The 18,644-nt window shown below is 46.6% G+C and overlaps 2 protein-coding genes across 25 annotated transcripts in view; both read left to right on the top strand.

The window, feature by feature from the left end:
* The window catches only part of LIN54 (lin-54 DREAM MuvB core complex component), a 37,686-nt gene extending 34,439 nt beyond the window's left edge, over window positions 1-3,247 (top strand). For all 8 annotated transcript variants that reach the window (XM_080591955.1, XM_080591958.1, XM_080591959.1 and 5 more), the window contains one exon: window positions 439-3,247. In XM_080591955.1, the coding sequence (XP_080448081.1) occupies window positions 439-640 (202 nt within the window). In that variant the 3' untranslated portion in view covers window positions 641-3,247. The remainder of the gene's footprint in view (window positions 1-438) is intronic.
* Window positions 3,248-4,260: 1,013 nt separating this feature from the next.
* Window positions 4,261-18,644, top strand: part of SEC31A (SEC31 homolog A, COPII coat complex component) — a 39,948-nt gene continuing 25,564 nt past the window's right edge. For 11 of the 17 annotated variants that reach the window (XM_080591943.1, XM_080591940.1, XM_080591939.1 and 8 more), the window contains exons 1-13: window positions 4,272-4,363; window positions 4,566-4,701; window positions 5,007-5,089; window positions 5,525-5,648; window positions 7,564-7,762; window positions 8,931-9,026; window positions 10,562-10,702; window positions 11,643-11,785; window positions 12,283-12,382; window positions 13,497-13,658; window positions 13,848-14,000; window positions 15,655-15,891; window positions 16,420-16,494. In XM_080591943.1, coding sequence (XP_080448069.1) covers window positions 5,011-5,089; window positions 5,525-5,648; window positions 7,564-7,762; window positions 8,931-9,026; window positions 10,562-10,702; window positions 11,643-11,785; window positions 12,283-12,382; window positions 13,497-13,658; window positions 13,848-14,000; window positions 15,655-15,891; window positions 16,420-16,494 — 1,509 coding nt within the window. In that variant the 5' untranslated portion in view covers window positions 4,272-4,363; window positions 4,566-4,701; window positions 5,007-5,010. Of the gene's footprint in view, window positions 4,364-4,565; window positions 4,702-5,006; window positions 5,090-5,524; window positions 5,649-7,563; window positions 7,763-8,930; window positions 9,027-10,561; window positions 10,703-11,642; window positions 11,786-12,282; window positions 12,383-13,496; window positions 13,659-13,847; window positions 14,001-15,654; window positions 15,892-16,419; window positions 16,495-18,644 lie in introns of all 17 variants that reach the window. The other 6 variants (XM_080591949.1, XM_080591948.1, XM_080591946.1 and 3 more) reach the window with 2 other exon arrangements.

Here is an 18,644-nt window from a genome sequence, read left to right as displayed (position 1 = left end):
TTTTGTCTGGTTCTAATGTGTTTTTTTGGATACACAACAAGTATATCCCTGTCATCTTCGAATGTTACCTAAGCTGTAGGACCAGGAGCACTCGGGCAACTGGAGCGTTTTGCTCACACAGCTTTGTTTCCTGTAAATCTAGTGTGTGCCACATTTGGCTATGTTCAAGCGTGTAACTAAGCATGGTTGCCCATGTGCTGCCAGGAGCCATGAAGTATGCATGTCGCGTTTACTGGGTGGTTGTAAACCTTGAGCCGCCCGTACACTGAAAGCTGGAGAATTGTTCTGTGTACCTGGGCAGGTCAAAATGGGCTTTACCATGTTTCTCAGTGGAGACAGGCACTGAACACAACAGCCTGTCTGTTCATTTGACTGCTGCTGTGCCTTGTTCGCTGCCTGTTGGAGTGAGTGGGTTCTTTGGTTTTCTGTTTGTTTCAGGCTGCCCTTTACATTTGTAACCAAGGAGGTGGCCGATGCAACTTGCGAATGTCTTCTCGCGCAGGCTGAGCAAGCCGAGAAGTTGGGCAAGTCGAAAGCTGCGGCAGAGCGCATGATCCTGGAGGAGTTTGGACGCTGTTTGATGAGAGTGATTAACTCTGCTGGCAAGTCCAAAAGTGACCCTTGTGCCATGAACTGCTGACGCGTGCACAAGAGCCACAATGAAGTGGACTGAACAGAACACTTAAGGCACAGGGACACTTTGGTTTGGCATAGAGGATTTAATAATACTCGTTAATTTGGTGCTTGTTTTAAATTGATTTGCGGAAGATGAAACAAGAAAATATTTTATATCAAGATTTAGAGCCTTTTAAATTTAACTAAATCCTCTTCTATGTAAGATGATGCCTAAAGGTCAATTTTTCTTCCTGATGTACAGCTTTTAACGTGGGTTTCTTAAGGGAAAAAAAAATAGCTGTTTTCTCCCCTTTCCCTCAAAATAATTGCCTGAAGGGCATATATAAATGATTATAATATATATTATTTACAGTATATGGAGTTGCATTGCGTTGTGTGTACAGGAAAATGCAGATGATGGCAAGAACCAGATGACACTTTTGGCAACAGGCTCATAATGAAGAGGTATCTGTGTGTCGAAGTTAGTTCTAAAAGGCAACGTCTGGAAATGAGCATCTAACTGGAAGGTGGTACCCATATGTAGGACGTAACACTGCATGCTTCTTCAGTGCACAGAGCAGCGTGAAATATGCAGGCGAGTACACGGGGATTGCTTGCAGGTCTAGTGTTGGACAAGTGGTTGAGAATCTCGCTTGAGCAGACCCCAAGGAATTTGGAGGCAAACTGGATAATTGGGAATTTTTTTATATGATCATGGATGAGGGCTCAGGTGTATTTTAAGGTGGAACTCAGAGGCTGACAGTGGCCTGCTCTTGAAAGTGAGGAAGAGCAGCTGTGCCACAGTGCCAAGCTGTCTGCCCAGCGTATGGTGTTAGCTGACTGTGCAGCAGGTAGGTGCTGTTGCTTGGGTGAAGCTCTGTGTTCAGAGGCCTGCAGGAGCCTAATCCCTCGCTGCAGGTAGGGATGTGCAGTCCGTTGTGTTTTCTAGGGTGAAGCTGTTGCCCTGGAGAAGTGTTTAAGCCTGAGAAGCTGAGGTCACAGGAGACCATGGAGCCACAGTTGTCTTAATGAGGACTTGAGACAATCTGGCTTTTAACTGACCTGTGACCACAGGTGGAGGTTACATTCAGCCTGGTTGTGTGTTACCATGATGCTGCTTCTCAGTATCTTGGTGGTTTATTTGGCGTAAGGGTTTTTTAAGTGTTGTTTAGAATGACAGTGCTGTGATGGGGGAGGATGCTAGTGCAGAATCAAGGTTGCTGCCAAAATAGATCTATGGATCCTTTGATCCAAAAAGGAGGAAAATATACCAACATAACACACAAATCACCTTAGAGCTCTGTGTAGATTGGAGCAGGGGATTTTCTTCAGTATTTGTTACAGGCCATCTCAGATCACGTTTCTGATAGTAGAATACATTTGCAAAATCAACGTGGTAGGTTACTTACCTAATGTGAATGTCAATAACAATTTTAATAACTGTCTCATTGCTGCCTGAACAAGATGGCTTTTCTTTTTTTTCCAAAAAGGATTTGCATTCTTCATGTAAAACTGTAAACACAGAGATGTGGCAGAGCTCTTCCTCGAGGTTTTCTGGCGAGGATAAGCTGGGAAAAGATAGGGGCCAGGCAAACGTGCAGCAGAGCCGAGCACCTACGGGTGTGTTTGACGGCAATAGGACAGGAAGAGGCTTCTGCTCCCTGTCTTCACCCTGTGGCCCTGCGTGGTGAGCAAAAGGCCCTTTGTCCTCCATGCTTCCTTGTGCCCCCCTCCCCAGCATGGCTCGGGAGCATGAAGGCCCTGGGAGGTGTGCCAGTTTGGTGTCCTGCTGGTCACCGTCTGAAGGGCTCTGCCTGGTAGAAGCATCTCCCTCAGCATAAACCGCAAGTCTGATAGTGCAAATCTCTGAAAAAGGAATCCATCTCTCATGTAAGTAACTACTTTCTTTCCATAATTAAGACTTGGGTTTATTAAAAGTCAGTACAGTAACTTTACATGTAGATAGGGCAGATACTCAGTTTACTTCTAGTGAGCTAACATAGTATGTCCAGTAAGATTTGTATAAATGTAAATTAGTGTAAGTGAATAAAGTAATAACTACGTACATTATTTTTTAAACAGATTGCAATATGCCTTCTTTTGTTTAGACTTCAATCCATGTTAATTTTGTATATATTCTGTGTCTTACTCTAAATTGCACCTTTTGTGATGTGTATTTATATACAGTGTGCAGAAACACTTGTGAAATTTAGATTACAGTTGTAATTATGTATGATGGCATTGCTTGAGAATATTTTACTTGTAAAGACTTTGAAGGTGCAATCAAATGCTCTTAGTTTTTTCGGTTTTACTTTGAACAAGCTTTCTCCAATATTAAGCTGGGATTCCTCTCTCCCCTCTCCCTGGTATGATACGTATGGATTGGGTTTTGTACTTCCTTAGCCATTTGAATCAAACTGCTGGACAAGATTTACAGTCAAGCCCATCCAGTTACATAAAAATAATTGGGAATGGGGCAAGGGTTCATTTTCTAGTTCTGTTTACATCTGAAAGTAGAAAAATTAAATTTATATTTACTAGACCTATTCAAAGAATACACTTTTCTATATTGTAAAAATAAAACAGTCAGATAAATCACAAAGAAAAATAAACATTTATACTATTCTGTAAACACTTTTTTGTACTCCTTTCCTTCAGCACTGACGAATACATACTAAAGAACTGCACTGAAGTATCAAAATCAATACATCTGTTATCACTAGGCTCTCTTGCGATGCAGGTACTGGCTTGACTTCCCAATATGCGATTGAATCCTACCAGAGATAAACTCTGGGTTGTTAGCGTATTTCGATGTCTTTTTTTTTAATTAAAAAAAAATAAAAAATAAGAAAAACTTTGATGAAAAAATGTAGTGTTTGCAGGACAAGAGTTGAGCAAAGAAAAATCCGCAAGGCCGGACCACTGAGCCCGTCTGCCACATCCTTGGGGATAGCAGGGTGCCATGCAGATCTGGTTGCAGGACCTGGGCCAAACTTGCAGGTAAATCTTTTTGGGGAGACTTTGGCTGCTTGTTAGTAGGACACGAGGCACTGTTTTGATGTGCAGTTTGGGGCGTCTTCAGCCTCTTTGGGGAGGAAGCGCGTGACCCACCCTTGCCGTGGTACGTTACTGGGTGTCGCTGGGGAATACGAGCCAGTTAGGAGAGCCTGTGGGTTTTTTCCTGCCAAGTAAAAACTGCTTTTATTTTTGTGCGTCCAACTGCTACGTTCAGGTTTCTCCTTAACAGCTGGGCGGAGGTGACACAGGATCGGTGCTCGGGGAGTCCCAGGCGCCTTGCCAGGACGGTTAGCGGCCCCCGGGCCTGCCCTGGCTGCGTGAGCCCGCCTCCAGGCGCAGCTGGGCCCAGCGCCATGCTGCTGGCGGAAGCACAGCCCGCGCTCCCGCCCTTCCCTTCCTTCCCTCCTCGCGGCCGCCCCACACCATTGGCCGCTGCCGCGCACCCGCTTCCGCGTCCCTCTTCGCTATTGGCTGACGGGCCTTCACTCAGCAGCCGCCGTTCGCCCGTTGGAGGAGGGAGAGAGGGTGGCGTGAAGCCAGCGAAGGGGCCAATCCGCAGGGCCGCTGGGCGACCAATGGCGAGCGCTGCTCGCGGCAGCCAATAGCGGCGCGGCCCCCCTCCCCTATATATAGCGGGGCGGGAGGGAGTCGTTCTCTTTCCCGCCGCGCCGCAGGAGGGTGCGGGCAGCGCTATGGGTCCGAGTCGCGCCGCGCTGCGGGGTGCGAAAAGGTTCACAAACACCCCGCTAAAACCCAATAAAAAAACTAATCCCTCCGAGCCGCTGTCCGATGATGAGCCTCACTGCTGTTCACATCCCGACACGCCGTGACGACCGCTGTCGAGCTGAGGACGGCGGCTCCCCTCACCCCGTGCCCCCCCCCCTTCCGCGCCCCTCGCTGACGCCCCTTTTCCCCTTGTCCCTTGTCGCCAGGCCCCGGCTGAAGGAGGAGCCCGGTCCCCGCGGGAGCAGAGGCGGAGCTCCCCCGGTCACCGCCCGGAAGGCGCCGGCAGCGCCCGGAAACGGGAGGCGGCGCCGGGGCTGCCACGTTGGAGCGGGCCCGGGACGGGTGAGAGCCGGCACGGCCCCCATTTTCCCCTTTTTTTTACCCCAAATCCCCCTCGGAAATCACGCCTGGAGCGGCGGGGCTTTCCTCCCCGTTATACCCCTCTTTTTGGGGCGGCTTCAGGCTTTGATCCTCTTTATTTATCTCCCACAAACACCCCTTTCCCCCCCTTTTTTAAGCATCACCCCGCCACGAACACCCTCTTCCTCCCATCCCCTAAAGAAACCAACTCCTGGCATCCCCTAACGCGACCGCTCTCAGCGCCCTCCTCCGCTTCATCTTTATCTTTTCATTATTTTTTTTTCCAGCAAAATGAAGCTGAAGGAGGTTGACCGCACTGCCATGCAGGCATGGAGCCCTGCCGAGCAGCACCCCATTTATCTGGCCACGGGTGAGTTTCATGAAGCCGGTGTTAGCGGGCCTCCAGCTGTAAAATGCTTATAACTGAAAGGTGTAGCAGTTAGCTCTTCTGGGAGGCAATCTGTAGGCGACAATGAGTTTCCTCTCTTTTGTGCCAGGGTAAGGTGATAGCAACCCGAATTGCTGGGACAGTACCCCATGTTGCTTATCTGCCGCTTGCCGTGGGTTTCTGTCCGTCCTCAGGGAAAGATGAACGTTCTCCCAAAGCTTTTCCTATTCGTGCTGGGTAAAAAACCCGCTGAAGGCAACCGTAGAGAAGAGACTTACATAGAAGTCTAAGTAACTCAAACAGAAGTCTGACCGCTTCTCAGAGCCCTTTTTGCAAGCGTGATTTTTTTAATGCTGCTTTTGGAGCTGCTCTTCTGCATAGCATCTTTATCTCACTGATGAGCCCGCTCCTTTGCAGGTACATCGGCCCAGCAGCTGGATGCAACCTTCAGCACGAGTGCTTCCCTGGAAATATTCGAGCTGGACTTAGCAGACCCTTCGCTGGATATGAAGTCCTGTGCCACCTTCTCCTCCTCTCACAGGTGAGCGGCGGGGTTGTCGCACGTGGTTTGCGCTGAAGGGCTGATGCGTGGGGTTTGGCTGCGGTTGTTGAGGACAGAAGCTCTGCTGAAGGACATCATTACAGCCACATAAGTGGGGCTATATTTTCAATTCTTGAGCAGTAACTTCAAGGCCTAAAGATCTAAGATTCTTTTGTGAGATTTTTACCAAATGCAGTTTCTTGGGGCCTTAGAAGTTAGGTCTTGCCTTTTAGTAGATGAGGAGGGATTGAAATGAGGTCTTTGCTGCATTTGCGCACAGTAAGGTTGTGGCCCTGTTTCAGGATGTTCTCCAGATTCGGATAAGTAACAGTTACAGTGGCTTTTGCAGGAGGAAGCATGAGGCGTAGGGCCGCTGTCAGTCCTGCAGCAACACTTTCCCTGGCTGCTGCTGTGGCTCACAATCCCTGCCCTGCAGTTGTTTCTCTTCTGATACGCAGGGCTGGGGAAGGAACAGCCAGCACAGGCCCGGACTGCCTTACGCCTGAGCTGTGGGAGAGCTGGTGCTGATGCTCCTTGCTGATGTACTGAGGGCAGAGTGATGACATTGAGCCCCTGGGATTTTTTCTCCCTTGCTTTAAATGTGACTGAGATTAGTCAAAGCTTGCCAAGTGGCGTTTGCTTTACTGACTTTCAGAACCCACCTGCTATGGCCAGGAGGATGTAGAGCTCCTTTAGAAGTGCTTCTCTTTGTGAACAGCACAAGTGTTTGACTTTGCCCCCAGAAGACGCATTGCAACATTGCAAAGGAGGTTTTTGTTGTCTTTTTTTTTTTTTTTTTTAAGACCACAACCCATACCTTAGCTTATAAAGTATATGTCAGGTTATATTTTGGTGTACAGCAAATGAAAACGGCTGGGCGAACAAATCCAGAAAAGATGAATTCAGCAAGAAGTTTTGTTAACTGTCCTCCTGTGGAAAATGTGACGCTGCTTCTGTAGAACCACTCTTTATCTTGGAAAGAGCAAAGGGCAAGAGGAAAGTACTGGCGCAGTTAACTCTGGGTTTTGTTCTTCATCCTTTTCTGCTTTCTTTTAGGTTATTTACATGTTGAATCTTGCTGGTGGTGTAATGCTAGTGCCCTGATAGCCTGTTACTCACCCCTTTTGTAGTTACATGCGGAACTACAAAAATCAGTGTACCCAGAGAGATGGCCATTTTGGTTTGTGGTGTGGATGAGCGCACCATTACTGTAATCTGGATGCTGTAGCGGGACAGTGACCACTGACACTGAGCTGCTGAGCACTTGGTGCTTACAGTATTCGGCAGCCAGCATATGCTCTTTGTCTGGCCTTCCCCAGTATATATTTTAATATGCCGAGCTTGATGTGCTGTGAAGAAATCAGTCACAGGTAATCCAGAGAAAGCCAAGAGTTCAGCAGTAACACAGTGAAGGCTCAAGCAACTCGTCACCACCTTCCAGAGCGTGTGGGTTTGCATTCTGCTCGTGTAACACCTGCCGTGTGACAGTGTGGCGCTTCATGCGGAAGAATATCATGCTTTGCATGGCTGAATACATAGGAATGCTGTCTTGATTTTTTAACAAGTTGGAGCTGAAGTAATTTCTTCTTTTTTGTGGATGGACACAATGGTTTGAAAACATCTCCGGAAGTATATTTAGTTCTTGCAGTTCAGCCTGGAAACTCGATTGCAGTCCAAGTGACACGTGTCTGTTGTGAGCGAGCCACTCACTGCGCACCCAGCACAACAGATGAAAGTTTGCCCTTCCAGGAGCACCTACAAGGAAAAGGATTTGCAATCTTTTAATAGCTCCACCAATTTTCTCTCCCTTGCACGAACAGTTGGCCACATGTAGCAGAGGTTTGCCTGCAGAGTAAAAATGGGCTACGTTGAGCTGACGGTGGATGGTTGTAGCCTGTGGGTGTCTGTCTTGCAGGTACCACAAGCTGATCTGGGGGCCGCACAGCATGACCGCAGGCGAGCGAGTCTCCGGAGTCCTGATCGCTGGGGGCGAGAACGGGAATGTCATTCTGTATGACCCAGCCAAAATCATAGCTGGAGACACCGAAGTCATCATTGCCCAGAAAGACAAGCACACGGGACCCGTGAGAGCACTTGACGTCAACATGTTCCAGGTAGGTTTTCTGCTGTTTGACATGTACAGACATGGATGAGTGGCATGTCTGAACAAGTTATTACCTTATACGTATCTGTACCTTTATCAGCCCTTGAGAAGGTCGACCTAAACCTGCTCTTCGCATCTTCATTAGTAAAAATCTGTCCTGTTTCTGGCATCTCGGGAGAGGGAATGAAGACTTGTAGGTGTCCAGTTGATTCCTTCCCCTCATAATTTGATGTTGTCAATGTTGCAGGAGTTTTTAGCTCAGCCTCAGTGTAAAATAGAGGTGGTTTTCTGTGCTGTTTTAACCAGTCTCCCCTTTCAGTTCCCATAGGATGTGCTGATTTTGTCCTTGTGACGTTTTTCTGGGCTGTCACGCTTTTGTTCTGGTGACATTCAATTTAAGGTGTCCCCTTTTGGGAGATGGCATCAACATCTCTAAATCTCCTCCCTGGAAAAGGGAGGCAGAACAAACACACTGTGACATGGTCTCTTGAGGCAGAACAGCTCTCGAAATCGGCAAGCTTGCTCCATCGTTAATGAGAGTTTAGTTCCTTGTAGATACAGTGGCTTGGTTTTTCTTCAGCCCCCTCCAGCTGCGAGGGAATTGAGTCGATTTCCTTTCCTAAATAGCACTTTTGTCCCTGGACACTTGCTTTCAGCAAGGCCATCCTTTGTTCATTGTGTCTTCTCGAATGGTTTCCTCTCCTCTCCTGTCCCTCATGAAGACGGGACTTGCTGGTCAGCAGACGTGGGATGCGATCAAAGGGCATCCAGCGGCTCCTGCTCGCGCCTTCCCACCCAGACTGTCGCATCCTGGCTGCAGCAGTGAGAGCTGCAGCACTGCCTCCCTGTCTGCCCCGTCCTGCAAATGGCACCGCTCTTCTGGCCGCTGTGCAGCCTCCTCATGGGCGATTGCCATGGGGGGGAGCGATCAGGAAAACAGAAATTTGGCTGTTGGCATGCCAGTCTGTCTCCGTGTATGTTTTTTAATTAACTCAGCGCTATCTGCAATCTCAAACATTGCTTTTATTTTCCTTAAGCTGCTCTTTGTGAACCAAAGGCTATATCCTGAGCTCGTATGAGAAATTGGCACCGTCTTATCCATCTGATGCTTCCCAGCAGCTAAGACTCTGAAAGCTGATGCTGGAAATACTATTAGCGTCTGTTAATGTGTCTTACAGACTAATCTGGTGGCCTCTGGTGCTAATGAGTCTGAAATCTATATCTGGGACTTGAATAATTTTGCCACGCCGATGACTCCAGGAGTGAAGACGCAGGTACTAGATCGGTATTTCTTAAATACTGTAAATTAATGAAAAGCATGAATGTCATTTATGTTGCGAGCTCATTAAAATCAACTTTAGAAGCTATACGGAAAAAAGAGACATATGATAGAAAGCAATTAATTGTAGTTAGTGATGAACTGTGTTTCTGTCGCTGATTGTTAGAGTCCTTGTACAACAGTTGTTTCCTATTAATGTAAGTAAAAATATGTTGCTTTACCGCATATTGTTCCCCAGTGGCTTCCTGAAAGGTCAAGAAAACTGGGCTTTTGGTGCTTGCAATGGGCTTTTATTAGTCTGTGGGGTTTGAAAAGCAGGTATTTTTGTTCGTGTGATGTGCCTCTGTTATGGCAGGAGCCCGTGTCCCTTCAGGAGAGCTCTATAGCTGCAGCTGAAGTAGCTGTCAGTGAACGTGTACGGTAGCACGTCAGTTATGACAGCACCGTGTTTTGGCTTCCATTATGGCTAACGGAGATTTTTTGCCCGGCTTCATACAAGGGTGACCAACCACTGCTGCCTTTCTGGGAGCACAGCTCGAGTGCTGTGTCGGTCAGTACCATCATGTGCAGCCCCTGCAAGGAGCAAGCTGCTGTCATTCCCCTGCAGCAACGTGGGATGTGCAGACCACTCCAGAACTGCAGTTCTCACTGGCTGCACAAGCATTGCTTGATGTCTTCATGTGGCACAATTTTAAATAAATTATATTTTTAAAAGTACCCCTTCTAGTCTTAGAATAATGTTGCGTTTTATCAAGTAGTAAGTACTAACAAGCAGAGTCTCTCTGGTTACACCATTTTTTAAATATCCATAGCCACTGCACACAGGATGAATCTCATCTAGTCTGCCTTTGTGTGTTTCACTGCATGTTTGTATCTGAAGACCACAAAGGCAGAGACTGAGGGAAAACACAAGTAAGACTAGAAGCAGCTGCTGAAAAGGGAGAAGATGAGGCAGTAGGGTTGGCAGTTACATTTCTGTGTTTCAAGGAGCGTTTGGGTGACGGCATTTAGCCTCTCTTCAAAGATCTCTGGGGAAGAAAATAGCTTTTTGTCCTTTGTCTTGTGAAGGAGCTGGAAGAATGAGAGGAAGTTGTTTAAAAGCATGTACTTTATGCAGCTCTTGTTAGGAAATTATGCAAGAACTTTGTAGTTACTGGAAAATCAGTGTACTACTACTGCGTGGTAAGTTGGAGGCAATGAAGTGAGGAAATAGAATGAGCAGAAATCTGGAGTTTAAAGATTTCTAGTTTAAAACTGTTAGTGTGGATACTTTGTTTGCGATGGGTACTTCATTATCACGTGGATATTTTGGGAACCTTGCTTTTGTTAAGGATCTCAGTGTAGGATTTTCTACATTGACAGTTTTTTCAGGGGCTCTACCCTGCAGCAGGTGTATGTAGGAAAGCAGAATACTCGCAGTACCTGTGGTGAATCTCCTTGCAAACATGTTATATAGTGGGGCCCAAAAAGAAAGCCTTTTGAGGCCTTGCTTTGTTAAGGGTGTGACAGGCTGTTCTGTGTGCCCGGCAGCCTCTCGAGGACATCAGCTGTATCGCCTGGAACAGGCAAGTCCAGCACATCCTGGCATCTGCCAGCCCCAGTGGCCGAGCCACCGTGTGGGATCTCAGGAAGAACGAACCCATCATCAAAGTCAGTGACCACAACAACCGGGTGAGTTAGCTCGCGTGAGGAGATGTGCGGGGAGCTACAGGGTGTCTCTTGGCACGGGGCGCTCCTTCTATACATGACACAGAGATCGTGGTGCTCGCTCCAGTTCTTTACAACACGATGAACGTCAGGCAGTGCTCTTAGAAGGCTGTGTACGTGCAGAGGGCTTGCCCTTCACCATTAGAGCTTGGCAAGGGCAGATCTTGGTGATGGAGAGCACCACAGAGGGGTTGTCAGCCATGAGTAGGTTACAGAGGATGCTGCCTCCCTATGCTCAAAATCACCATGCCTGCCCCTGCCATGCTGTAAATACAGAAGAGAGCCTGTTGAGCTTGTGGAGGATGAACTCCATGTATAATTCTGCATGTTTGTAATTGGGTAAGGTAAAAACCTTGAAGAATCACCAAGAGCTCATAATGATATTGACATGTGCGCTCCTGAAATAGCTGCTTGGTCACTGTGCTCTGATTCTGGTAAGCTTCCTAACTCCATGTTTTACATATCTGGTCCCTGACATAATAGCAGCACAATAGGCTGGCTTCATCGTGTGATTGTGGGTTGTGATGGGATGTTCCCACAATGATAATCTCTGTCTAGTGATGGCTTTTGTTAAAATATCAATGGAAGTTAAAGTTAGCAAAAAAGCTCTGTATGGATGCTTTTACAATGTTCTTAGATTAAAACATAGGATTTGAACGAGACAGTATGAAGTCACCTGCTTGAGAGAGCCTTGGGGAGCTAACTGCAGCTCTCCTTGCTAATGGAAACAAGGAGAGCATCCCACGTTGAGTGCAGTCAGAAACAATGCCCGGAAATACAGCCACAAATTGGCACTTACCTGAAAACCCTGTTTTCCTCATGCTTAGACCTGTTTAGGCTGGTTGTCTTCTGTTCTCTAGCGCTGTTTAGTTACCCTGTGCTGTGGCACAATGTTATCCTTCAGATGCACTGCTCTGGCCTGGCATGGCACCCCGATGTTGCTACCCAGATGGTCCTGGCCTCGGAGGACGACAGGTTGCCCGTGATTCAGATGTGGGACCTTAGATTTGCCTCCTCGCCACTGCGTGTTTTGGAAAGCCACACAAGGTATGAGAAAAGCCGGAAAGGCTTCCGTTTACGGGGCCTGCGGATTGGAAGGGACCAGGCCTCACATTAAAAACGCCTTCCTCCTGAAAAAAAATGATTCCTGATTTGTTTTATGCTGTACAAGAGGGAGCTGGAGTTCAAAGAAGTAGCAGAAGCTTGCTTTAAAAAAAAAAAAAAAAAAAACTACAGGTTTGCACACGCTGTAAAGGCAAACACACCCTTCTGGTACACTGGTATCGACATTCTCCTACAGAGAGTGTTGAATTCAATTTTCATATATGGTGGCTGGACCTTTAGAGCTACTCATGCAGAAAATAGCATCTATTTCGATATATCAAATGCTGATAACATTTAACAGCTTCTTATAACAGGGAGGAGGGGGGAGGGCATTTTGAGGTGGAATGCTCAGATACAGTACCAACTCACTTAAACACATGCTCTGTGTTACCATTTTTCATTTATATTAATCTGTTACTTGGTTGTGACTTTTCACACAGGGGTATCTTGGCCATTGCTTGGAGTATGGCAGATTCAGAGCTGCTGCTTAGCTGTGGGAAGGATGCTAAAATTCTGTGCTCCAACCCTAACACGGGCGAGGTATTGTATTCACACAACTTACTAAAGTTTCAGTCTCTTTGGAGATTGCACAGTGGCATGTGTAAAGGAGCATTTTTAAAAGCCATTGATTTTTCTCATGCTGTTTTACCCATTCTCGCAGTATGTGCTTCCCTGCATTTTCACTGTTTGAGAAGGGGAAGGAGCCGGGGATGGATCTTTGTTCGCAGTCCTAGGAATTATGCTGCTGTGGGGTGTTTCTCCATGTTTACTTGTGGTTGATACATGCACCTCCTGAGCTTGTTTTGGTGCTGCAAGACTGCTTCCTGGTGTAGCTAATCTTACACGTGGGTCCCTACTGCTTTTCTGCAGTATTTAGTAGTCCAGAAAATTTATCTGTCTCACAAGGGATAGATATGGACATCACTAAACTGAGTGGATCCTCTTTACAGACCACGTGAGTGTTTGCCCCCAGACCGTGACACTGTTGGAGGGCTTCTTGCCTGCAGTGTAGGCAAGACAATCCTGGCGGACAGGGAGATACGTGTTTCCAAAATTCAGACATGGGTGAAGTACAAAAGCTGAGTAAGACAAAAAGTGGGGGTGGTAAATGTGTGATCTAAGCTGGATGCTGTGCTGCTAAGAAGGCTTTACATTTGGATGATTCATACCACATGTTTTTATTTAAAGTAAAAGTGTTTCCTAGGAGACAGCAAGGCAGCTACCATTTTGTTTCTTCAGCAAAAAATTGTTAGGCGAAAAACAATTTCTTAATTTGTGGTTAAATGCCTCCTGTAGCAGTAGGCTTTTCTGTTCCAGGGCAGGAGAGACCGTCTACTCAGAGTGCAGGTTTTAACTTTCCCAGTTATCCCCCAAAAGTCAGTAGCTGCACACACAGCACAGGCATATGCAGCCTGCCTAGCTGGTCGTGTGTGAATTAAACAGAAAATTTAATGGGAGGAGGAAATAAAGCAGCGGTGTGTGGTAATCTCCTCTGATCGTCACATCCTGCCCACTGTCAGTGTGTACGGGTAATGTGGAGGCTGCTGGGGAGCAAGAAGAGCAGCTTGTTCTCAGGGCAGCCAGAAAGATGCTGTTGCTGCTCATGGTGTTTCCTAAAAGCTCTGATATGTAGGACTTTGGTTTTGTTGCCCAGGTGCTGTATGAGTTGCCAACCAACACGCAGTGGTGCTTTGACATCCAGTGGTGTCCCAGAAACCCTGCCGTCCTGTCTGCCGCTTCGTTCGACGGGCGGATCAGCGTTTACTCCATTATGGGAGGCAGCACGGACGGGTTGAGGCAGAAGCAAGTGGACCAGGTATTGAGAAGCACGCAGCTGAGAAAGTGGATGGGAAGAGGAAAAAGCATGGGCTCGGGGAAACCTTCAGGGGGTGTTGCAACCCTGTGTTTGCAGGAGGACTAATCCAGTGCAAAAAAATGATGCTGTTTGGCTTATTGGAGATGGCGTCTCAGAATTTTACCCCCCCTTTTTTTATTTTTGTCAAAGCTTTCGTCCTCGTTTGGGAACCTGGATCCATTTGGTACAGGACAGCCCCTCCCGCCCCTGCAGCTTCCCCAGCAGACTGCCCCACAGAGCGTCGTTCTGCCCCTAAAGAAACCACCCAAATGGATCCGGCGACCCGTGGGAGCATCGTTCTCGGTAAGCAGGGGCCAAAGCTGGCCGGGCAGGGAGCGAGACAGCGGTAGCACCTGCAAAGTACGTCTGGAAGAGGGGAATTGGTCATCATGCTCCACCTTGTGAGAACTTGCCCAGAGTGCTGTGGTGGCTGAGGTGCTTGTGGGAACATCTGGAGTGAGCGCTTGGGACAGCAAGCCAGCAAAAACATGACAAAAAAATGCTTGGGAAAAAGCAACTGGGAAGCCCTGTGTTCCCACCAGGCGCTTGTTTTTTTCTGTTTTGGGAACTAAGGCTTTGCTTTTATTTCCGTGGTGTTTGCTTAGAATCAAAAAAAAATGTGTATTTGGGGGGTGGGGGCAATAAGTTGGGCAAGTAGCTGAGTCTTCAGTGCAGCTTGAAGGTATTGTGTCTCGTTGCAGAGAAAAATAACTCAGCCCTAATGGAGGTAGCTGGAGTCTCTGTAGCAGCACGCAGGCCAAGGCTCCTCTGCGGTTGCTGGCCTGGCGAGGCCCTGCTTTTCATAAGAGCAGAGTCACCTGCTCTTCAGCTCCACTAAGGGCTTGTTTTTGTGACTCAGAGGCCATTTCCCAAGAGAGCTCCTGCAGATTTTAAGCAGTCCACTTGAAATGGATTTCTGTATTGAATACATGAAATGTATTTCCAAAATACTACCCGATTTTCAGCAGTGTGTGTCTGCTTATTCATTATCTCACCCATGTCTAAATCAGCTTGGAGCTGTAAACTGAAATAACATAAGCCCCTTCCACTTTTTTTCCCCTTTGGATTTCTTTCCATATGATGAGGCCGTTCACTGCCAATCTCTCAGTAGACTTTCAAACCGTAAACTAGCTGCCACAAGCAGGGTACGCATCATGCTCGAGCATGTATTTAATGATGCATAGGATCCTTTAGCGTGTTCTACGTTTACCCCAGTAGGCAGCCAGGCTTCATGTAGCTGCTCACTGGTTGCCCTGCAAATGGGATGGGCAAGAAGATTTTCTTTTTTTGGGAAATGCCATAACTTGGAATGTTCCTGTTCCTACCACCATTTCCTCTTCCTTTACCCCAGCTTTTATTGCTGAGCATGACACCATATGTTACGGGATATCCCTTTGGGCAGTCTGGGTCAGCTGTGTCCCCTGCCAGCTCCTTCTGCACCCCCAGCCTCCTCGCTGGCAGGGCAGCCTAAGAAACAAAAGACCTCGATGCTGTGTAAGCACTGTCCAGCGACAACTAAAACGTGGATGCATTATCAACGCTGTTTTGGGCACAAAAAAGCCAAAACATAGCATCATATGGGTGGCTATGAAGAGAATGAACTGTATCCCAACAGTAACCAGTACAATGTTGCAGTAACATGAGAGTAACTGTTTATGCTGGCCACTGTGCAGACAGATTTCTCAGGAGTTCCTAGACCAGGTCCTCAGCCTGAGGGGGAAAAAAGGCATAGGAATAGTTGTGTTTATAAGCCCACTTGAATGTGCACACGCTTACCAGCAAGCTTCTTCATTGCATAGCATCATGTGCTGGTGGAAGAACACCATGAGCTGATGCCAGGAACGTTTGTCCATTGAATGATAAGCATATATGCATTAAACAAAAGCATGCAGATGTATGTGCGTGTGCATAGTTTGTTTGCATATACTTGTATTTTCACATGTGTCCTCAATTCCAGTTTGGAGGCAAGTTGGTTACATTTGAGAACGCCAAGCCTCAGCAGCAGCCAGGCATCGATCAGCAGCAGCAGCGTCACTACGTCTACGTGAGCCAGGTTGTTACAGAGAAGGAGTTCCTGGTGCGCTCCAACCAGCTGCAGGAGGCTGTGCAGTCCGAAGGCTTCATCAGCTACTGCCAGAAGAAAATTGACATGGCCCAGGCTGACTTTGAGAAGAATGTGTGGGCTTTCTTAAAGGTAACAATGACAGCAGTCCAGGAGTTCCCCATGGACCTGGAAAGCCAGTGCAGAAATGGTTTATTCTGCATGTTACAGTGTCCTAGCAGAGAGGAGATAGGAACAGAAAGTGCAGACTGGGGGAATGGTGCTCGTTAAGCCCTGTTGGTAGGGGTGGCTCAACAGAAGAATGAGGGTCCCAGGGTCAGGGCCCTTGGGACACCATAGGAGAAGTCACGGCTTGCGAAAGGTGTTCTGTGTTTTAGTCATCCCCTCTCACTACATCTTTGTGCCTGCTTTTCACTGGTTGCTGTGAATATTTAGAAGTTCCTGGGTGAAGCAGATTTGCAGACAGTTAACCTCCATTAACCAGATTGAAGCCGTGCTTACCTGCTCAGCTGTCCAGCTCACTGAAACCTTTGTCGTGTTTTTTTGGTTTTTTTCCCTCTCTTAGTATTCACAGTCACTGTTCCAGTCAAGTGAAAAGCCAGCTGGGTGAGGGTGTGGAAATGATGAATTGAAATATACTCTTTGTAACTTTTATTTAAGGTGAATTTTGAAGAAGATTCACGTGCTAAATATCTTGAGCTGTTGGGATACAGGAAGGATGATCTGAGGAATAAGGTAAATGTGCCTGGAAGTTGTGCTTGTGTTAAATGCTTTGCTGCTGATGGCTGTATCTGCCAAGTACAATTGATGTAATCATTTACGTGTGGGACTGCAAGAGCCACTGCCGGTAATCCACAAGCTGTTCCATACGTGAAACTTTTTTATACCACGCTATTTTCAGTGTGTTTCTCATCAGACAGTATTTGTCAGCACTGCAGCTTTCCTAATAGCTGTAAGACCAGTGGTGCTGGATTCTCTGTGTAAACAAGGCTGACTTGAATATTTGTGTTATTTGAGGAATTCCTTTGTTCCAGAGGTACTAGAAACCTTGAGTAATTCTGATATTTTTACAGCGCTTGCGGTTTCCTCTGGGTTTTATTAGCTATGTCATCTTGCAATATGGTTGTACAATAAGAATTTCAAAGCACCCGACATACTTCAGAGGCCTGTTTACATCTGAGTGTCCCTTGCTGATGGGAAATTTTCACCCATCCAAAGCTTTGATATCTGTTGTTACAGTTCGTGTGACTTTGTTGATACATGACATCTTGATTTTGTAGTATCACTGAATCTTCTCTGGTTTTAGGCTTTCTGGTCAAAGAACATGCAAGCACTCTTCAGTGTTTCATTAACTACTTTGCTAATCCAGGATAGTCCCTTTTTATGGGGGATGACTTTTGGTTTTAGGAAAAAAGAAAACAAAGATCACACGTGACTACATTTGGAAAGGCAGACTGGGTTACAGGAAGGAATTTGTACTTCTTAGGGGTGGAGTTTTCTTCCAAGATGGAAGAACATTGTTATCTTAGTGGTACACGGGGATACTTGCTGTGCATTTTGGCTCCTAGCTGCTGGCAGTGCTGTACCCAGGAACTGTCTAATGCTTTATCAGTTCTGATTCAATGGATATTTGAGTGTGTGACTCAGTTCCGTTGTATCAATCTAATGTTTGTTTTGAAAGAGTGGCTCTGTGAACATGGCATCATGTTTATGAATTAAATGGCTTCCAGGCCAAACTCATTATGATTAGCAAAAACATTACATTGTCTGTAACAGTTTGTCCTCAGCGTCTAGATTTTTGTAGTGTGACTCAAAGACAAGCACAAGACAAATCCTGTCTTCTGAAAGCAGCTTGCAGTTAAAATACTCAGGTGCAACTTGGTCCTGCTTCTGCAGATGGAGTGGCGGTGGTACCGTGGGGGCAGACTGGAGTCCACTGCCACTGTTGCTCTTGGGTTGATGGGCACTGCCCATGGGGAAGAGCTGGACGCGACTGAATTGAGTGGCCTGAGATGCTGGACTTAGCCCATCATTTTCCTGAATCACAACTTGCTTTTCATCTTACTGATAGAGTGGGAAAAGCTTAAAAAAATAAAATAAAGCCAGTGACTTCAGCTTCTTGGAATCAGTTAGTAAGAACTGGTGTTGTACTTTAGTATTTTGAAAAGCTGGGATTGTTATATGTGAGTCAAGTCCTGGTTTTCTCCTTTCTGTTGTATACTAATGATTAAAAAACAGAAAATTATCCCTAGCTATTTGAGCTTTTTTGTGTGTGAAAACCAGCCTATGGGGGTAAAATACAACTTGCTAAATTCAAGGCAATAGATGATTATTAGCAGCATTACTAAATCCAGGCTTCTAGATGCCCAACTAATGTGTTTTTTTTTGTGTGTGTTTTAAACTCTGTACATGAAATTGGCATTTTGAGGGCCCCAAAACGAATCTGGAGTCTTGATTTGCCTTTAAAAGCAGTAAAAGCTGGGGATTTAACTCCTCTGTACCTTAGAAAGTTCTACCCCGAGGCCATATGCCTGCTGTGCTTGAAACCACAGCTTCCTGGCCAGTTCCCTGTTCCAGCAAGGTTGTCACCGTTTCGTTTTCCCTAATCAGTGCAGACAGAGGGTTTTTTCTTGTATGCTCCGATAATATTTTTATTACTGTGGTTTCCAGCAGCTCTAGTGAGGTTTGAGGCCCTCGAGTTAACAATTAAACCTTTAAAGGCATAGAGAAGTTGTTGTTTCCACCAGAGCTTGGGGTACACAGGGCTTAGCAGTAAATCCATCACCAGGCTGGGAAAGGAAATGGCTCTAGCTTCATGTTAACTGTTGTGCAAGCAGCAAAGTAGCTACGTTTGCCAGTTGTACAGTTGACGAGTTTGGTGAGAA

This window comes from Anser brachyrhynchus (genome assembly GCF_964034855.1).
Source record: "Anser brachyrhynchus genome assembly, chromosome: 4".
Classification (NCBI taxonomy): Eukaryota; Metazoa; Chordata; class Aves; order Anseriformes; family Anatidae; genus Anser; species Anser brachyrhynchus.
Note: the sequence above shows the minus strand (reverse complement) of the source record. Positions and strands in the feature narration are given on the sequence as shown.